General features: G+C 35.8%; 2 protein-coding genes and 1 long non-coding RNA gene across 3 annotated transcripts; 2 read left to right on the top strand and 1 right to left on the bottom strand.

The window, feature by feature from the left end:
* Window positions 1-6,079: 6,079 nt before the first annotated feature.
* LOC110883296 lies at window positions 6,080-7,474 on the top strand. The gene has a single exon (XM_022131093.1). The coding sequence runs from the start codon at window positions 6,080-6,082 to the stop codon at window positions 7,472-7,474; it is 1,395 nt and encodes a 464-aa protein (XP_021986785.1).
* Window positions 7,475-11,269: 3,795 nt separating this feature from the next.
* LOC118485624 lies at window positions 11,270-11,620 on the top strand. The gene is made up of 2 exons (XR_004877166.1): window positions 11,270-11,430; window positions 11,471-11,620. It is a non-coding gene; the product is annotated as an uncharacterized LOC118485624 (long non-coding RNA).
* A 1,995-nt stretch (window positions 11,621-13,615) lies between these two features.
* LOC110886554 (transcription factor RAX2) lies at window positions 13,616-18,346 on the bottom strand. Its single transcript, XM_022134364.2, has 5 exons — window positions 17,887-18,346; window positions 17,704-17,796; window positions 15,201-15,488; window positions 14,969-15,098; window positions 13,616-14,637 (listed from the first exon to the last, which is right to left on the bottom strand). Exons 3-5 carry the CDS (start codon window positions 15,334-15,336, stop codon window positions 13,848-13,850), a joined length of 1,056 nt encoding a protein of 351 aa, XP_021990056.1. The 5' UTR covers window positions 15,337-15,488; window positions 17,704-17,796; window positions 17,887-18,346; the 3' UTR covers window positions 13,616-13,847.
* Between the last annotated feature and the right edge of the window lie 1,713 nt (window positions 18,347-20,059).

The raw sequence follows: 20,059 nt of genomic DNA, 5'->3' as shown, positions 1-20,059 counted from the left end.
AAACGTTCAACTAGGGTTTGTCCCCCTTGAGTATTAGGGGCCCAGATCCTAATTCCGGTTGTTCTGAAAATTTTAGGGTTAATGCAGAATTACTTGGGTGTCTCAATTAGGGTTTTCTTATTATCTAATTATCATCCTAATTATTGATTTTTTTGTGAGAGTTGTTACACAATGATATGTGTGAAGTGATGCAGGAAGACTCAAACCTAGCAGATTTGTGCGTCGGGCACTTAGTCACCACATGGTCCACTCGGCGGACTCAGGAGTGGGGCTCGCTACACCCAAATAGATCTATCACTAATGTCCCTCGGTCCTACAACAAGGATTAATGGCCTTAAGTTCTACCTACCCACTCACATAATCTAAGTAGTATAAACCCTCCTTAAGCTAATCATACCATGTAAGTATTGTCTGTAATAATTGTAACATGTATTTCACCCCCGAAGTAAAAAACTGAAAACAGTAAAGAGAAAGGGGGGACATGAACTCACAGAAGTGCGTCTCGTGAAATAGTCGATCCCAACTCAACCTGCTGCGTGGCGACCTACACATACTAATTCCTATTAGACGGACGGCCGTGCCTTGGCTTAAGGTTTAACGTTTTTGGGAAATAGTTAGGCAACTATTTCGTATTCACACTTCTTAATTATTTTATATTCGTATTTCCTTCCCAAGGGTGGGGGTAATAATACATGTAGGCTTTATAATTCCGAAAATATATTTTTAAGTCTCACTTGAAATATATTTTAATCACTTGTCAAAAATACTTTAATTCCAAAATATATATATTTTCCAAAAATATTATATTTTACTTCATACTCTTTCCAAAATAATACTTTATTAAAATATACGTACGAGAGTATTTTCCAACATATACATAAGTTACGTTTTAGTGTTTTCGTACTATAACAATACTTATGTAGCTCAAATATTTATTTTTGTGAGAGCGTTAGCATTATTTTGGAGTTAATATTCCATAATATTTTCAAGTTATATTATTTTTATCCTAAAAATAATATATATCTAGTTCACAAAATAATCACATAATCACACAAGCGTTTTACTATAAAATATATATTCTAAATATATATTTATCAAGTTTTATTTATGAAAATCCACCTCCGATACCTGGTAATTTTTGAAATAAAAATCATGGCGAAGTTTATTTTGAAAACCAAGTTAAAAATATATTTATAAACGCTTGTTAGAAAAATACTTCCAAGTGTTATATTTCTAGAAAAATTTCGCCAGAGTTTCCTCTGTAAATGGAGGTGTCCATGCTTTTAGCATATCATTTTCTTTTTGTAAAAATCAATCAACAATCATCAATCAACAACATACAATCTTTAATCTTGACAAAATAAGCCTAAATTATAAACTCATGAACTTGAAGGTTTATAAAAATATGTAGTAAATCACTAACATGTTTAGTAGGTCTTGTTATCTTTAAAAATAAGTTTAGTTTCTTATAAACTTTATTTTTAAAGAATTTGGAGTTTAACAACTTCTAGTCATGTTTTACAAAAATATTTCTTTGTTAAATTGACTTGTTGCACAAGTGTTCACACACTTGTTTATGTACCAAAAATGCTTTTGGTTCATACAAGATCCGGGTTTTAACAAAACTAGCATTTTTCACTTGGTTCTTTCGAAAAACCACTTGTAGATCTTAGATCTACAAGTTTTTAACCTTATTTTTCAAGAAAAATTACATTTTTTCAAGTTCATGGTTTATTTATGGATGGTTTCATCATCCTTCAAATATCTAACATTTACATCTTACTAGTTCATGTTCTTGAACATGATCTAGCATGTCTAGATGATGATCCATCCTACTTCTACAAACAAACAACATCAAATAACCATAACTACACAAGATTTACATGATTTACCCATATATCTTCTCTTTATCCACCCTTTATCACTTTATGTTCAAGACTTGTTCATGTTCTTTAGAGTTTTTTAACTTTTTATCATTATATCATCTATTAACCACCAAATACAAGAACAAGATGATGTTTTAGAACACTTACTACTAGCACAAGGCTAGGGGAGAAACAAGACGTAAAAGTGGTGGATAAAAGAAAACTAGAGCGGTCCTTGAACTTCCGAGTGCACCAAGCTTGTTTGTAGGACTCCTTGCACCTTTGTATGTATGAGAAATGATTGAACAAGACTTGATGGTGGTGGTAGTATGGTGTGGTGGTGGCGGCCATAAGTGGTGGAGGAGGAAGGAGAGAGAGCTTGTGGATGTTGAGTGTTGAAAGTGAGAGAATGAGTATCCATAATACTTATTTATAAACCATGTTTCCTAATTAACCATCATGATCATGTAAGGTGTTTCTTAATATCCAACATAAATCAATAAAATAATCAAAGAAAATGGGAGTGGGTCACCCCTTGTGGTGACCGTCAAGTAGGGGGGGAGGGGGTTAGGGGGTTGGGTTGTGATGATTTAGTTACAAGTTAGTTAAGATCTAATCGTATTTAGTTAGTGTATAAGTGTGTTACATGATATAAGGTGTGTTAGGGTGTTCGGGGACCCTAACTAGCTCAGAAAAGTAGAAACAATGTTTTTGGCAAAATTTTATGTTCCGGGTAAAGTCTAGTTGTTCGGTTGGATATTGATCCGTTAAAGTGTTAAATAAAGCTTTAAAGTGTCTTTTATATTGTTTTAAGTGATACAATAAATTACCAACACTTTGGAAAGTGTCTAGAACTATTTTGCCAAGTTTTTGCACTTTACTAGCTTTGTTAAAAGCTGAATTTTGTATTTAGTGCATAATTTTGCACTTAATGTATGTTTTTGGCACTTCCTGGCACTATAACTATCACCTAGTGATGCAGTTTAATGGTCCTCACAACTATACACTCCCTACTAGTGTAGTAATCTATTCCTAGCTCATTCTGGCCTCAAAAACAATGTATGTCTAGTGCTGGTATTGTCAACATGTTTACTGGGTTATCCGCTCACTGTGCTAACTGTGCTTTGTGCATCAAGTTTGACACTATTGTTTGTGGGTAAATAATAAAGTGACAGTATAAAATGTGATGCATATGTATGTAACAGAAAACAGAAAGCAGTTTAATCACAGTTGAAATTAAGCACAGTCATTAAGCACGAATTAAATATTAATTAATTGTACGGATACCTGTAAATGTGAGGGTTGTCACACTAATTACGTGTACATTTACCTACAAACGTATAGTTTATATTTGCAATTACAGGGATAGCAAAAATACCCGAGTCCGACAGGTATATCTGAAACCCGATACAAATGGGACAGGTATGCCTGATACCCGATGGGTATTGGGTCAGGTATGAGATTAGTTTTAAATTTTTCGCGGGTATGAGTTAGGTATGAGATTAGGTGATACCCGACCCGATTACCCGAAATCACATACCCGTTTCCCCGAACTATATACCCGATCATATACCCGAATTTTTTAATTTATATTTTTATTTTTCATAATGTGATTTATTAGTGATTTGTTTTAGTATGTTCATAATGTGAAAAATAATTTTTTTAGTATATGTATTTGATAACAATCTTTATATTTTATATGTTGTGAAGTATATACATATAAGTGTATAAGTATTACAAAGTTATTATTAATTTATGATATAACTTATATGTATCTAATTAGGGGGCAAACGAGCCGAGCTACTCGCGAGCTACTCGAGCTCGGCTCGAAAAAAAAGCTCGGGCGAGCCGAGCTTAAACGAGCTCGAGCCCGAGCCTAAAAACAAGCTCATTTAGTAAACAAGCCCGAGCACGAGCTTCGCTTATCGAGCTCGAGCCGGCTAACGAGCCTAAACGAGCTTTATGTTTATATATTTTTATTAATATATTTAACATACATTTATATAATAATAATAACTACCATTTATATAAATAAAAATAACTAAATTATATGTATAATAATAATTATAATTAATATAAATTAATTAATGAATACTAAAGGAGTCGAGCTCGAGCTTGAAAAATTACCTTCGAGCCGAGCTCGAGCTCAAGCTTTCATATGTTAAACGAGCTCAGGCTCGGCTCGGCTCGTTTGCACCCCTAAAAATGTACACTACATTATGTAATGTAATTTCTTTGTTTGTCACTACAAGAACAGGGCACCTTTAGCGGCGACAGGTCAAATGTCGCCGCTATTGGTCGATCCGCGTCACAGGATCTCAAACCAAACCCCATCCGTTGATCAAAAGCATGATCTGACGGTTGGGGAATAATAACTCATTACCGGCGACATGGACAGGGTAATAGCGACATCAGCTAGTCTCCGCTAAAAGTAAATGTCAGAACTTTAATCCCTAGCCACACAAATCTTATCCCTGGTCAACCTCATTAAAGTCTTTACCGGCGACAACTGGCAATACCGGCGACAATCTGTCGCCGCTAATGGTTGAACGAACCAAACCCCTATACAGCACCAACTTCTCCTTCCTCTTTCACTTTTCCCCCAAAAAAACCTCCGAACACCGCTGGTAACTCGCGAAAATCGTCAAAATCGGTTAGTTTCACTTTGTTTTTGTTAGATTTCTTCTCTACATTTGTTATATACATGTTATAGGCTTTAATTTTTGCTCTTTTTTGTGTATTTTTGTGTTTGTGGAAGAAATATCGGATCACCACCATCTCGAATCCGGTCACCACCATCTCGAATCCGGCACCACTTCGTCTCCTCGGTCTTCATCTCCTTGAAACTTGAAAAATACGGTTAGTTTTTTTTTTAAGTTTAGAAATTCTATAATTTTTGGTTTAGGTATGTAAATGTATAATTTTTGGTTTAGGTGTATGTAAGCATCTCGAATACGGTTAGTTTTTTTTTTTTTAAGTTTAGAAATTGTATAATTTTTGGTTTAGGTGTATGTAAGCATGTATGTGTGTATGTAAGTCTATGAAGTAATGTATGTATGTAGGTGTATGTTAGTATGCCAAATGTATAATGTAGGTGTATTTGATAAAAATGTGTATATGAAAATCTATTGATTTGTGTATTTTGGTGTATGTAAGCATGTATGTGTGTATGTAAGATTATGAATGTATGTATGTAGGTGTATGTTAGTATGTAGGTGTTTATAATGATGAACAATTGTGCATGTAAATGTTTGTAATTGGTGAAAATGTGTATGTTATTATGTATGTTTGTATAAAATATGCAAATGTGTATGTAAGTAAGTATAAATTTTGTGTTTTTGGTCAAAATGTGTGTTTGTAGGTATGTATGTGTACGTATGAAAATGTGTCTTTATAAGTATGTATGTGTGTTGGTAGTATGTTTATGTGTGGGTTTGAAAAAAAAAGTTTAAGTTTGATAATTAGTATGTTTGTGTTTAGGTTTGAAAACATTTATAAAAAAAAGGAGCTAACAAAATGAAGAACATTACATATTTAAAAAACCGTGCCTGATATTGAATTCATCATTTCAAACATAACGAGCTAAGAAAACACCCAATCGAAATTGAAATCATGATTTAAAACATAACGTTCCGCCCAAAGTTTAAAACAATCATTAAGAACATAACAAGCTTAAAAAATTGTGCCCGTGTTTGAATTAATCATTTTAAACATAACGAGCTTAGAAATACCCGCCCGAAATTGATTTAGAAATTAATTTCGGGTTGTCCCCGTTTATCTTGGGACTGCTTTTTGAATACTTTATCTCATTTAGGATGTGAATGTGTATTACATGATTGTTTGTTTAAGAAGGATTCGGTTATCATTTTCTCTTTGCTCCTCGGGTATATATATCATTACATATATACTTGGGAGCTAAGAGGAAATGCTGCCGAATTTTTCTTAAATAAACAATCATGTAATACACATTAACATATGAGATAAAGTGTTCAAAAAGTGGGTTTAGCAGCCTACCCTTGTCTTGTTAATCCTAAATTAGATTTTCTTTCAGTTGCATAATGCCTATCGATAAAAGTTGGATTGATTCCCCACGTCATTCACCTCATTACAAGCAAGGACTCGAGTCATTTATCGAGATGTGTGAAAGAGTGATAAAAAACCACGATGAAGTTAGATGTCCGTGTACCAAATGTAAAAATTCCGGCTTAAAAACTATGGCAGAAATGAAATACCATTTGCGTATTAACAGTTTTTGGAAGGAATACACGAAGTGGACCTATCACAGGGACACGACTCCAATTGCAGAAGTAAACGATGTTGCGCCACAAGATGGTATGGTAAACGTTATTGAAGACATTAGGGGGGAGCGTATGGAAGAAGATACATACCTTAACCAAGAGAACTCGAATGGAGATAGTAGCGGTGTTGTTGATGATTTTGAAGACCTGGTAAAGGAAGTTGAAACAGAATTATATCCTGGTTGTACCAAGTTTTCTTCTATCGACTTTTTAGCAAAGCTTTTGAATATAAAGGATACGTACCATTTTCAAAATGAAGGAGTAGATCGACTCCTCTTGTTGTTGCGAGAGTCAATGCCAGAAGACAACAAGATTCCCCCTTCGTATTATGTAGCTAAGAAGACATTTAAGAAGATTGTTTTGGCATATGAGATGATAGATGTGTGCACAAATGATTGTGCTCTCTTTTGGAAAGAAAACGAGTCCTTGCAAAATTGTCCCGTTTGTAATGAGAGTCGATGGGTCGATAAAGACACAAAAGGCACGAAGGTGGCTCGTAAGGTGTTACGATACTTTCCTTTGATGCCTAAACTACGACGTTTGTATTGTTCAAGGCACACAGCGAAAGATATGATATGGCATAGTACCGGACGATCGGAAGATGGGACTATGCGTCATCCAGTTGATGGATCTGCATGGCAAGACTTTGATAAAAAGTACCCAAACTTCGCGATGGAGCCACGAAATGTTCGCTTAGGGCTTGCAGCTGACGGTTTTAATCCCTTTAACAATGGTAGTGGATCCTCGACTCATAGCACGTGGCCGGTTATACTCACCACATATAATCTGCCTCCCTGGCTATGCATGCGAGAGTCCACATTCATGTTGACCTTGTTGATTCCTGGCCCTAAATCACCGGGGAAAGACATGGACGTTTTCCTTAGACCGTTAGTGGATGAGCTTAAGCAATTGTGGCAGACAGGTGTACGTACTAAAGACGCAGCAACAAACACATACTTCACAATGAAGGCGGCGTTGTTATGGACCATAAATGACTTTCCAGCCCGTAGTAGCCTATCAGGTTGGAGCGGACAAGGCTACATGGCATGCCCAACTTGTAACCAAGACACTCCTTCAATACGTGTAACTGGTAAATGTGCTTATGTTGGTCATCGCCGGTTCTTAGATGCCAACCATCCTTGGAGAACAAGTCTCGACTTTAACGGGAGACCCGAGACACGAGACCCTCCGAGACAGTTTAGCCCAGCTGACATAGAAGCTCAACTAGGTCGTTTAATTAATCGTCTACCAGGCAAGCATCCAGATTTTGGAGGTGGGAGGATAACCCGGTCAGATTTCGAGTTGAACTAGTCCAAAAGAAGCATATTTTTTGACCTTGAGTATTGGTCTTCTCTGCAGCTGAAACATAACTTAGATGTAATGCATATAGAGAAAAATGTGTGCGACAGCTTGCTCGGTACTCTTCTAATGAACGATAAGAGCAAAGACACGCCAAATGCGCGGTCCGACTTGGAAAACCTAAACATTCGGCCGTCACAATGGCTGAAACAATCGGGTGGCAAGTTCTTAAGTCCCCACCCAAAGTACTCATTCAAGTCCGATGATCGAAAACTTTTTTGTCAGTTTATAAAAAATGTTAAATTACCAGATGGGTATGGATCTAATATCAGTAAGAGGGTGACAGATAACAATGCTAACATTACCGGGTTGAAATCTCATGACTGTCATATCCTCATGCAACGTTTGATACCGATTGGGGTTAGAGGGCTTTTGACTAAAGATACATCTACACCAATAGTAGACCTTTGTATGTTCTTTAAGCAACTTTTCTCTAGAACACTATCGGTGGATGAGATGAAGAAAGCAAAGGATGACATTGTTACCATCTTATGCAAGTTAGAGATGATCTATCCACCTGCGTTTTTTGACATTATGGTTCATTTACTTGTGCATTTACCTGATGAAGCGACTGCGGGAGATCCAGTAGCTTTTAGATGGATGTATCCATTTGAAAGGTACATGAAAAAACTAAAGAACTATGTCAAAAACCCGGCAAGGCCTGAAGGTTGTATAGCTGAAGGTTATGTGTTTGAAGAAGCTCTAACATTTTGTTCAATGTACCTTAAAGATGTTCAGACTAAGTTCAATCGCCCAGATAGAAACGATGATGTCGTTGTTGAAAAAAGAAAGTTATGGGTGTTTGAGTCCAAATGTCGTTATGTTGGCGCAAGAAAGGACAAATATCTATCATTCATCGAAAAAAGCAAGATGGAATGGTTTGTCCTCGAAAACTGCGCAGAAGTTAGGGAGTACATGAAGTGAGTGCTTCTATCTTTAACATTTCATAATCTGTTAATTGGTATTTCTCATTCCTTTCTTATATTTGTCATCAATGTAGTGAACTCAAACATACACATCCCCATGATGATCTTAAAACCAAATTTCCGGGATGGTTTCTCCATAAGGTATAATACATATATAACACTCATTACTCTATACTTGCTAGGTAATACATATATAACAAACATTATTACTCTATATTTGTTAGGTCCATTCGATGAAAACACAAAATTCTCCAGAATTCCACCCGGAGTTGTATGCTCTTTCAATTTGTGCGAAAATGACTGCTTACACTTACACTGCTTGCATAGTCAACGGTGTTAGGTTTAAGACACTTGAACGTGATGCAAAATGCGCAACGCAAAACTCTGGGGTGGAAGTGGTTGGAGAGAACGGTGTGAAATTTTATGGCCAATTAGAAGAAATTATTGAGTTGCGTTATACAAATGATTATTCCACTGTCCTATTTCGGTGCAAGTGGTTTGATACTCAAAGGGGTGTAAACCATGACAATAATATCACCAGTATAAGCACTGAACATGAATGGGACAAAGACGATTAACTCATATTTGCTTCGCAAGCCAAACAAGTGTTCTTCATCCAAGAAACGTCTCGAAACCAAAAAAATAAACATAGGTGGGTAGTCGAAAATGTTAATCATCGAAGAATTTGGGATCGGCCATTAAGTGCTGACCGCGTCAATAAGGTTCAAAATGTTGACAAACGCTTAGAAGATAGGGACATTGTCGACAACAACTCTTCATCTGACTGTCCACTTGTCATTGACTTGACCCAATACTTTCAGATTGGATCTTCTCATGTTACTGCGGGTGAGCCTTCAATTGAAGTTGATCCCCCAACGGCCACCGTCGATGAAGTGTTTGAAGTCGAGACTGATTGTGATGAGGTCGAGGCTGATTATGATGAGGATGATCCCGATTATGTGGAGTCTGACTAAAAGAAAAGTTATTGTAATTTATATTGATTTGTAATTGATAAACACTTGTTTGAAATATTTATTTGAATTTGAGTTACACTTGTTGTACTTTCCCTTAATTTCTATTAGATACACATGCTGTAACATTTGTAACTTTATAGGGATTATGTTTTCTGTATTGTTGATATTCGCTTATCTGATGGCTGATGTGGCCCCCTGGGGACATGGGGGTGACGGCGCTGGTGATCCACCGCTTCCTCCTGGTGGATTTCGTGGCACACACGAGACAGACGGTAAGTCTTTTACTAAATTATTTTGTAGTCCTTATATTTTTTATATTATAAATGTTGTTACTAATTATTTTTGTTTTAATTGCAGCGGTTCCCTCGAAGAGGGTTAGGGGGAAAGCAAAAAACGAGAAACTAAGGCGTCTGGTAAAAGCTGGGGGGGGGGGGGGCAGTATCGCTTACGTTTGACAGGCAGGTGACGTATACCCCTATTGGTAAAACAAGAGATATGTTTTCATGGGAGGCCGACCTGTATATGTGGCGGTCCATCCCGTTCGATAAAATTGGATGGGATAACGTTGAACAACATTACAAGGATGCCCTCATGAACCACTTACGAGTAAATAACTTATATGCATAAATCTAATTTATATATGATATTTTAACTTTTTTATTTAATTTGTAGGAAATTTTCAATTTTATATGATATTTAAGCACATGCAAATCTAATTTATATATGATATTTTAATTTTTTTATTTAATTTGTAGGAAAATTTCAATTTTGATGAAGTGGAACGTGATATATAGAGGCCAAAAACTTGACGGGTGGCATTAGGGCTGTGCTTATGAAGCGGTACTCTGACCGCAAGTACGATGCTAAAAATTTATTTAAGAGCAAGGGAGGTTACGATGATCTTGAGAGTGCAAGGGCATTCCATCCACGGGATATGCCCTATGATAACTGGTTGAGAACCATCGAAGGTTTCCGGGAAGAAAAATATATTAAAAGAAGCAAGGCCAACACACTAGTACGCGAGAAACAACAATTCCCATACCGTGGGGGGACATCGTCGTACGGTAGCACCGCCTATAAAAATGTAATGTTTTATGTGTGTGTGCGTGTGTGTAAGCTTTTGTTTATTTAATGTCTAATCTAAGTTTAATGTTAAACAGGATATGGATTGGGTACCTACGTATGCTAAAACCCACACCGACAATCAAGGGAATTGGGTTGATCCGGTTGCTGAACAAAATTACGTAAGTATTTCTTTTAAGTATTATTTTCTATAACAAATATATACATATATATATATATACACACATATATATTTAGGTGCTGTTTGTTTTTTCTGCACGAAAACCTCTTCTGCTGCAGGCCACATCTGCAGGCATCTGCAGGAGAAGAGGTGGACCAAATGTCTTCAGTCTGCAAGGAGAAGAGGGTTTGTTTTTTTTTTTTTATATAAAACCTCTTCTTCTAGGTTTAGAACACACACCACACAACAATCTGCACCTCCACTCTCTCTCTACTCTCTCTCTAGTCTACAATCTGCACCACCGCCATCATCACCACCGCCACCACTTCACCACCGCCATCATCACCACCGCCACCACTTCACCACCGCTATCATCACCACCGCCACCACTTCACCACCGCCATCATCACCACCGCCACCACTTCACCACCGCCATCATCACAACCACCGTCACCACCTCCGCCTTCACACCTCCACCGCCATCATCACAACCACCGAGCCTGCAACGACCGTCACCACCTCCGCCTTCACACCTGGCCAGAGATTGAACCGGGTTTTCGATTTTAGGGTTTTCGATTTGGGGGTTTTGTTTGTGATGTTGTTGATGATGATGATTTGGGGTTCGATTTGATGATTTGGGGGTTCGATTTGATGATTTGGGGTTCGATTTGATGATTTGGGGGTTCGATTTGGGGTCGGAGCAGGGGTTCCGAGGTGGAGGTGGTGGCGGAGCAGTGGTGGAGCAGTGGCGGAGCAGTGTCGGAGGTGGAGGTGGTGGCGGAGCAGTGGCGGAGCAGTGTCGGAGGTGGAGGTGGTGGCGGAGCAGTGGCGGAGCAGTGTCGGAGGTGGAGGTGGTGCCAAGAAGAGGTAAACCTCTGCTTGGAGAAGCTTACCTCTCATAACTTCCCCAAGAAGAGGTTGGGGAGAGGTAAAAAGCACTTCTCGAAAAAAAAAACACTCTTCTGAGGCCAAACCTCTTCCCGCGTCTGCACAGTGCAGACAGAAGAGGCCAGGAAGCTCTTCTTCCAGAAAACAAACACCACCTTAATCATCTTCGTAAAATACAGCGGAACATACAACACGCCACAAGTGAATGGAGCGGTGAGGGTCCGCCAATTGCCCCGTATCAGGAAGCGTTGGGTGAGCGGCGAGGATGGTACCGCAGGATGGGGCCTAAACCTTCTTCCAACACGTCCTCGCACTCGTCATCTAACATGTCGTCTTCGCAAGCTCGGACGCAAGAACCCTTTTCCGAGGTAAACTACGCAATTTATAAAATGACAAACGAACGCATGTTTCCTTGTTAAATATATGTTGGTAGCGTTAATTAATATGCTAATATACGTTTTGCTATCTATTATTGTAGGATTTTGTTAACAGCTTGTTCCAAACCCCCGTCATTTTTGAACCAACTTAACAACTATCTTGCTTCACAAGGAAAAGGAAAAGGAAAGTCAAAAGACTACGATTCTGACAACTTATTCGATAATGAATCCGACGATGAACCCAACGATAACGATGAGTGACTTGTTTTTAATGTATGATTTTGATTTAATTAAACGTTGTAGGATATAATGTACGACTTAAACGTAGTTTTTAATTATATTACCTTTAGTATCTGTTGATTATGTTCATGGCGTATGCTTGCGTTGTTTGAAAATAGGCAGGTTTTGTTTTTTCGGCCGTAAAATTGGCTGGGCAGCTGTATATACAGCTGCTGTATTAAAAAAAAAAACAGACTTTTAGCGGCGACACGTGTCGCCGCTATTGCCTTTCAACCTTTACCGACGAAGATTAATACCGGCGACACTTTTAGCGACGACAGTTGTCGCCGCTAAAGGTGTAGGATTAATACCGGCGACAGTAGTCTTTACCGGCGACAGCCGGTCAATAGCGTCCGAGCAATACCGGCGACGTTTTACCGGCGACATGTCGCCGCTAAAAGTCAATAGCGGCGACAAAAGTGGTCAATACCGGCGACACCCGTCGCCGCTAAAGGTGCCCTGTTCTTGTAGTGTGTAATAGTTGTATAAATAAAATTATATAATAATTTAATAGTAAAGAAGTGTATTTGGAAATCCCGACGTATATTTTGTAATAAACTAATGGGTATACCCGATACCCGATGGATTATTACCCGACAAATATCTGACGGGTATTGGGCCGGGTATAGGACATGATTTTACAACCGGGTATGGGTACCCGACCCGAACCGATCCATTGCAATCTCTAGGCAACGAATATTCAAACTAGTTTCCATTGTTTGTTTTTTTTTTTAATTTTTAGGAAAGAGTAGTGATAAACAATAATCATTACAGTTAAATTCTTTTATTATTAAGATTTAATGTTATTTTCTTTTATCTTTGTGATTAAAAAATGAATATTAATTTGGTCGCATGAAATTCTTATAAAACTAATATATTCTGGAAAAATGACAAAATACTTTTTGTCACACATGATCTTGTACATATTCTCAAGTTACCATATAAACAAATTAATGCAGCCTTGACCATCTAGAAGTGAAGGTGACACTTTAACGGGTTAAACTCTATTTAATCAAGACCGTACAGAGTTTAGATAACACTTTTAAATTGTGTTTGTTATTCTGGTGCCGTCTTGACATAATGACATTGCAACTTTTAAAATAAAACTATAATACTATATAATAGAGATGTCACAATTTAATTGTTTGCCCCGGTTTTTTTTTTTTTTTTTTTTTTTCTGTATTTGTTCCTTGGGTTTTTAAGCTCCGCTGGCCCTTTTCCTGTAATCATAGAATCTTTGCGGTTAAAAAAACATAACTATGCATGGATGATTATGAAAGTTATACACTGCTCTAGATTTGTGAATTGTAGATGGTAAAATATAGGTAACCAATAGAAAACAAACCATAGGAATTGCACAGATGCTAATCTAAAACTAGCTTTAACATGACTGTCACAAAACCAACTAATAGAAAGAAAATAACTTCACTTTTTTAGTAGCTTTCCATTGATTTTCATCATCAAGTACAGATCAACACAAACCTCATGAAACTATGTCAGAAGGTCTCTAAGCTGAACATCCTCTAGGAAACCAAAAAAAGGCACTCAATGCTCTTTCAAATCATAACCTACCTGACCATCTTGTCTTAACTACCACTAATTACACCAAATTTCAAATTAAATAACCTAATCACTTAATCAGTAGTGATCATAAGAGCACATCCCCTTTTGATAATGTGTTGTCTTGTTTTCATCACCATCATGGAACAAGTAGTTGCTGAAGTTGGGTAGCTTCACTTCCTCAAGATCATTTTGCAATGGGGTTACATGGTTGTTCTTGAGCATGAAACTTTGGCTTTGAACTTGACCTCCAAGAGCATGATCATGAAGGGCTAGTTGATACTCTTCTTGCTTGACTTGATACTTCTGCTTCTCTTCATGATCTTTATAATAATCCCCATAATTGATTTTGCCCATGCAACTCCCACCTTCAGAGGATGAACAAGCTCCACTTCCAAACATGAACATTCCTTCTTTCATAGCTGATGAGTTGGGATAATACTCCTGCATTGGACTGTTGCACATGCTATAACTACTATAACAGTTATCATTAACATCAGTATTGTTGTTGCACATCAAACTGTTTGCATGAAGTTGTAGTGGTGGGGGTGGGGGTGGTACTGATGACTGAAGATCAGTAACATTAGTATGCTCTTCATGAACAAAGAGAGAGTTAGAAGTGTTGTCAACATTCATGAAGTTAGGGGTACTAAAAGTGTAGAATGATGATGAATTGTTCAAGAACTGGTGAGATGTAAGATGATCCTTTGATGGTGGTTGTGGTTGAAAGGGTATAGGTGGAAAAAAAGATGATTTTTCTTGAAAATAAGGAAGCATAGTTAAAAGCTTCTTCTTCAGTTTAGTGTTCCAGTAATTCTTGATGTCATTGTCAGTCCTTCCTGGTAGCTGAGCTGCTATTACCGACCATCTGCATATACATTTTTGGGAAGATTTGAATTTATAGCCAATCACATAGTATTTAGAGTTTACATAAATAAAAGACACCACACAAAGTAAAAGACTGATCATTACATATGTATTATCTTATCATGCATGCACCTATAGTTTTCAAATCTTTTTCAAGAGAGATTAATCAATCATTTTCTGTGAAGACATTTTCTCTCTCACACACATATTATTAACTCTATCTTTCCACATGGGGTTTGACCTAAATCTTATTATTTCAGTGATATTTATGATAACAAAAAAGGAAAAAAAGAAAAAAAGAAGATAAAGAATATTCAAAAGTTGAGATGAACCTGCTACCAATGCTAGCATACAAGCTGAAAATGATCCTATCTTCCTCTTCAGAGAATTCACCATGTCTTATATTTGGTCTCAGATAGTTTAGCCATCTTAACCTGCAACTCTTTCCACATCTTTTAAGACCTACAAAAGATCAAAACCCATATCAAATATTAGAATATCAAACCCTTTTTTTACTTTAAGAAACACACACAAATATTAGGTTTTTTAGAGAGAGCAAGATACCAGCTTTTTGAGGGAGAGCAATCCAGTTACCACCAGTTCCATATTTCTCAATAAATTCTTTAAGTTTTGCATCTTCTTCAGGAGACCATGGTCCTTTCTTCACATTTGCTTTGTCACAACAAGGGGCTCTCCCCATCTCTCTCTCTCTCTCTCTCTCTCTCTATAATGTATCTCAGTTGGATTCTTCTCCAGAAGAAATCTCTCTTTCTCTCTCTCTTGAAATGAATTGACAGATATGTTTGGTGGTTTTGCTAGTTGGCTTTTTATGGAGGGAGAGACTTTGTTTGCCTATGTAGGATGAAAGTCAGTAAAGAAAAGATATAATAAAGAACATGGTAACACAAGTCAAACTCAAAGAGGGAGATTTGGCTTATTAAACTTTGATATAAAGTATTAATTAAATATTCATTTCAAATAAAGTTTTGATTTACGTATGTCCTCCATTTTTGTTTGCTTGTTGTAACATCTTTCCTACAGATGAAAGTTATTTTGTCATTTCAGGTTTTCAAACCCAAAGACTAGTTTGGTTTCATACTATTTATACGAAAGAAGCATAATGTATTGTAATTTTTTTTAATTATAAAATACAAATGGTAAATGGGTAACAAACTATTATAAAATACATTGTAAATTGTTTTAAATGAAATATATAGAGTTTATGTAAACCAAATATATACTTTAGCTCTTATTTAACCTATTTTCTTTTTAATGCTAATATTCATATTCTTCCCTAAAAAATCTGAAGTATAATGACAATTATTTTATAGAAAATTAACAACGTCACAAATATATTAATTAAGCAACCATTAAAAAATGTAAAATTAACTATTATAGCGTAGTGCCGACTTAATATAAAACTTGAAACTTTATTTTTATTATAATTTTTTTTTTTGAAATAAAAACCGTACAATGGAAATAAACTAGACTGATTTCATATACTAAATATGTTGTTGGTGGTAGTGGTTAATGGAAATTAAAATATGCAATATTTAAGCCATCGATAAACCTTCTAACTTCTTCAGCAAGGACATAAAGTCAAGTGATTAAGAAATCAAGTAACAACTTGATGGCTATAGAATAGACATGCCTCTCAATTTTCACACATTCTAGAACATTTATATTTCTTTTTAACATCATATTTTACATTCACCCGAAAATTTCCTACACAATTATTTTTGTCACAGATTCAAACACATTTGTGACAAATTTCCTACGATTTTTTTTCCAAAATTCTATGTCAAATTTTTTACGAAACAATGACAGAAAATAAAAAAACCCTAATTAATTGACAGTTGCGTCATAGATCTGTTAGAAATAATCTACAAAAGGTTGATGATTAAATCATTTCCTACAAGTTTGTGACAAAATATTTATTCTTTAGTTTAATTAAACATTCCGTCGGAACTGCGTCACAAGTTGCGACACATTTCCGACAACTAGGTCATATTACTTAATTTTATTAAAAATAAATACAAGGATATACACTTCTATATTTTATATAATAGTAAAATTAGTATACAAGGATATACACTTCTATATTTGTAACAACTGTTTTTATTTTTCTGTCGGAAATTTGTCACGAATAATGCTTTTGTCGGAAATTTGTAACAACTATTTTTATATTTCTGTCGGAAATTTGTCACGAATAATGCTTTTGTTGGAAATTTGTAACAACTATTTTTATTTTTCTGTCGGAAATTTGTCACGAATAATGCTGAATGAAATTTTTTAATTTTTTTTGTCGGAAATGTGTAGCTAAAAAAATTCCGAAAATATAATAATTAATATTTATCATAAATAATATATTAAAAATAACTATGAATTGTTGTAGGAGATCTGTAGCAGTTTGTGACACGGCGATTTTGTAGGAAATGGGTAGGAAGTTGCGTAGGAAATGCGTTGGAAACAGGTTTCCTACGAGGCATTTTCCTACATCATGTATTTGTCACAAATGTGTGGGAAAGCCTGTTTTGTAACGCATTTCTTACAAAAACTGGTGTAAGAAGTTTCAGATTTTCTAGTAGTGATTATTTATAACACTCTATTAGAAATCGGTGTATCATATTAGGTTGAACAATGAAAACCGTATAATTTATAAATAATAAAAAAGAAATTTATGATTATAATAACGAAAAATGAAAAGTTACAATTATACATGATTCATAAATCATTTATTTTGGTAGAATTTTCTTGTTTCTTATATGCAAACATATAGAAATTTACAACGATGATGTCAACATATGATTGAAGGGTTTTCTTTAAAAAAATAGTTGGATCTTACCTAGCTATAAAATCATTTACAGTTTGTAAAATTCAAAATACTATAATTGAACGTTTTAGTTGATAATAAACAAATTTTTGAAATAAAAAATTTGTAGATAAAAGTTAAAGCTAATTATTGATTTACTTAAGTAAAACGAGTTCATTAAAATAGACTTAATAAATGGGATAAAGGAGGCATAGGAAAATGTCATGTAGCAACCATAGTTACTAACTCGATTACCTGGTTGTCCGCATACGAATGAAGAAACCGGCTTCATGTTATTCGTCTAAAATACAAATATGCAACCATACGAAACTCCTCTGGTTTCTCCCACTGTTCCACAATTATTTACCTCCAATCTTACTACAAAAAAAATAGAGATAATATAATAAAAAAAAAACTGCAAAAATTAACAATACTTACTTTGTTTTCACCAGTTGTTCTGTTGTAGTAGTACTTGTATCCATCAGGAGATGTATGCTCAGTCCAATTACATTTCACGGGACCTCCAGCTGGCGGCATCAACGGAGCAACCGAAGCAGCAGGAAGTGAATCTGTCAAACGAAGAAGACGAAGTCGAAACCCTAACCCTAGATGAGTGATCAGACGCTGACACCGATTCTTTCCATCAACACGAATCGAAATCAGACCAGAAACGACCTCACTAAATGGATTTGATGCAATTATACCAATTAGATAGGAGTATGTGAAGGAGAAGACCATCCAAATTCTCCATTTATGATGAGGGAGGCCACCAGTTTGGCAAATTGTATACACGAAAAGACAATGGCAATGAAAGAGGCAATTATATTTCAGGGGTAAAATTACTATATTGCCCTTTTTAGCGTCTTAAAAAGTGTTCCCCTTCCTATTCTACCTGCTTAGATTTATTTGTACATATTGATTCAAAACTTGTACATATGGCAAAATTACATTTTTGTACATCACTTCTCCTTTTTATAATAGTATGAGTGAATTGCAAGGATTGTCCTTTATCTTTATACCCATTTGCAGGCGCTGTCCTTTATGTTTAAAATTGACGAGTTTTGTACTTTATATTTTCAAATCATACACGTTTTGCCCTTTAGCCCTAACCTGGTTACTTTTTCTGTTAGATGGAGGGCAAATTGGTCTTTTTATCTATTTATTAAAGAAACCATTTTAATAATTTAATTTAATTATATATAAAGAAAAACTTTTCTCTATCTCTCTCTGTATACCCTCTCTCTCCCTCTACCTCTCTCCACAACACCATCTACAACCGAACCCAACCCACATCACCTGAAAACTTCCGCCACCAACCACCAACAACCGATATCAAATTAAATATTTATTATAGTTCTGTGAGTACTGTGTGATTCCAATTAAAACTAATGCAGGCTTCAACCAAAACAGGATATAAAAGCAGGCAGACACAGGATTAAAACAAACAGTTGGCGTGCAGAAACCCCAAACTGAAAACAAACCTGCAAAAAACGAACGGGGAGATGGCCCCTACTCTTGGCAGCTGATATGGACTTAACCTCCCGGACATTGGTGACCAAAGCCACTTTTCCTTCTCTGGTAGATGCCAACCACGTTCCTCCAGCGGTGACATCTCTGCCACCCAACATCTTCCCCCTTGCCACCAGTTTAAGGGCTCCGTCTCTCTAAATTACATATGAAGAAGATAAGTATGAGAATGATTGAAATTGTATAGTAAATATGTCTCACCCACCGGTCAAGATATTCATCCCGATTAGCTAATAGAAGAAGCGGGTAGAGTGGATGAGCTTACCATAGTAACACTGATACACAGTATTAGGGTTCATCGAGAACTATGTATCATTTCAAGCTTCTAATACATCAAGAATCACAATCAACAATGGCGCTTGATATTCTCGGTGAAAGGTGGTGGTGATCGCCGGAAGTTGTCAGGTGATGTGGGTTGGGTTCGGCTGTAGATGGTGGTTGTGGAGAGAGGTAGAGGGAGAGAGAGGGTATATAGAGAGAGATAGAGAAAAGTTTTTCTTTATATATAATTAAATTAAATTATTAAAATGGTTTCTTTAATAAATAGATAAAAAGACCAATTTGCCCTCCATCTAACAAAAAAAGTAACCAGGTTAGGGCTAAAGGACAAAACGTGTATGATTTGAAAACATAAAGTACAAAACTCATCAATTTTAAACATAAAGGACAGCGCCTGCAAATGGGTATAAAGATAAAGGACAATTCTTGCAATTCACTCTAATAGTATAGATAGGTGTATATAGTATAAATACAGATAGGCTAATACATAATATGTTATTTTCCTTGTTATATATAATTCAATTTTAATTAGATCACTCATAAAAAATCTTATTCTAGTAATGTCACTTAAGTTTACTTTGATATTTCAAATCTATAAATTTTACCTAAATAGCGTGTTACCAATCCTACATGACATTTGTTTATTATTTTTCTTTTTTTTATTATATGATGTCATTGTTTAAAAATGCAAACATGAATTAAAAAACCGCAAAATAATTTTAAAAAGTGTGAAAAAATTTTAAAATTTGTGAAATTTAAAAAAAAAATTGAAAAAAAAATATTAAAATGTTTTGCAATTTTAATT

This window comes from Helianthus annuus, chromosome 13, assembly GCF_002127325.2.
Source record: "Helianthus annuus cultivar XRQ/B chromosome 13, HanXRQr2.0-SUNRISE, whole genome shotgun sequence".
Lineage (NCBI taxonomy): Eukaryota > Viridiplantae > Streptophyta > Magnoliopsida > Asterales > Asteraceae > Helianthus > Helianthus annuus.
Note: the sequence above shows the minus strand (reverse complement) of the source record. Positions and strands in the feature narration are given on the sequence as shown.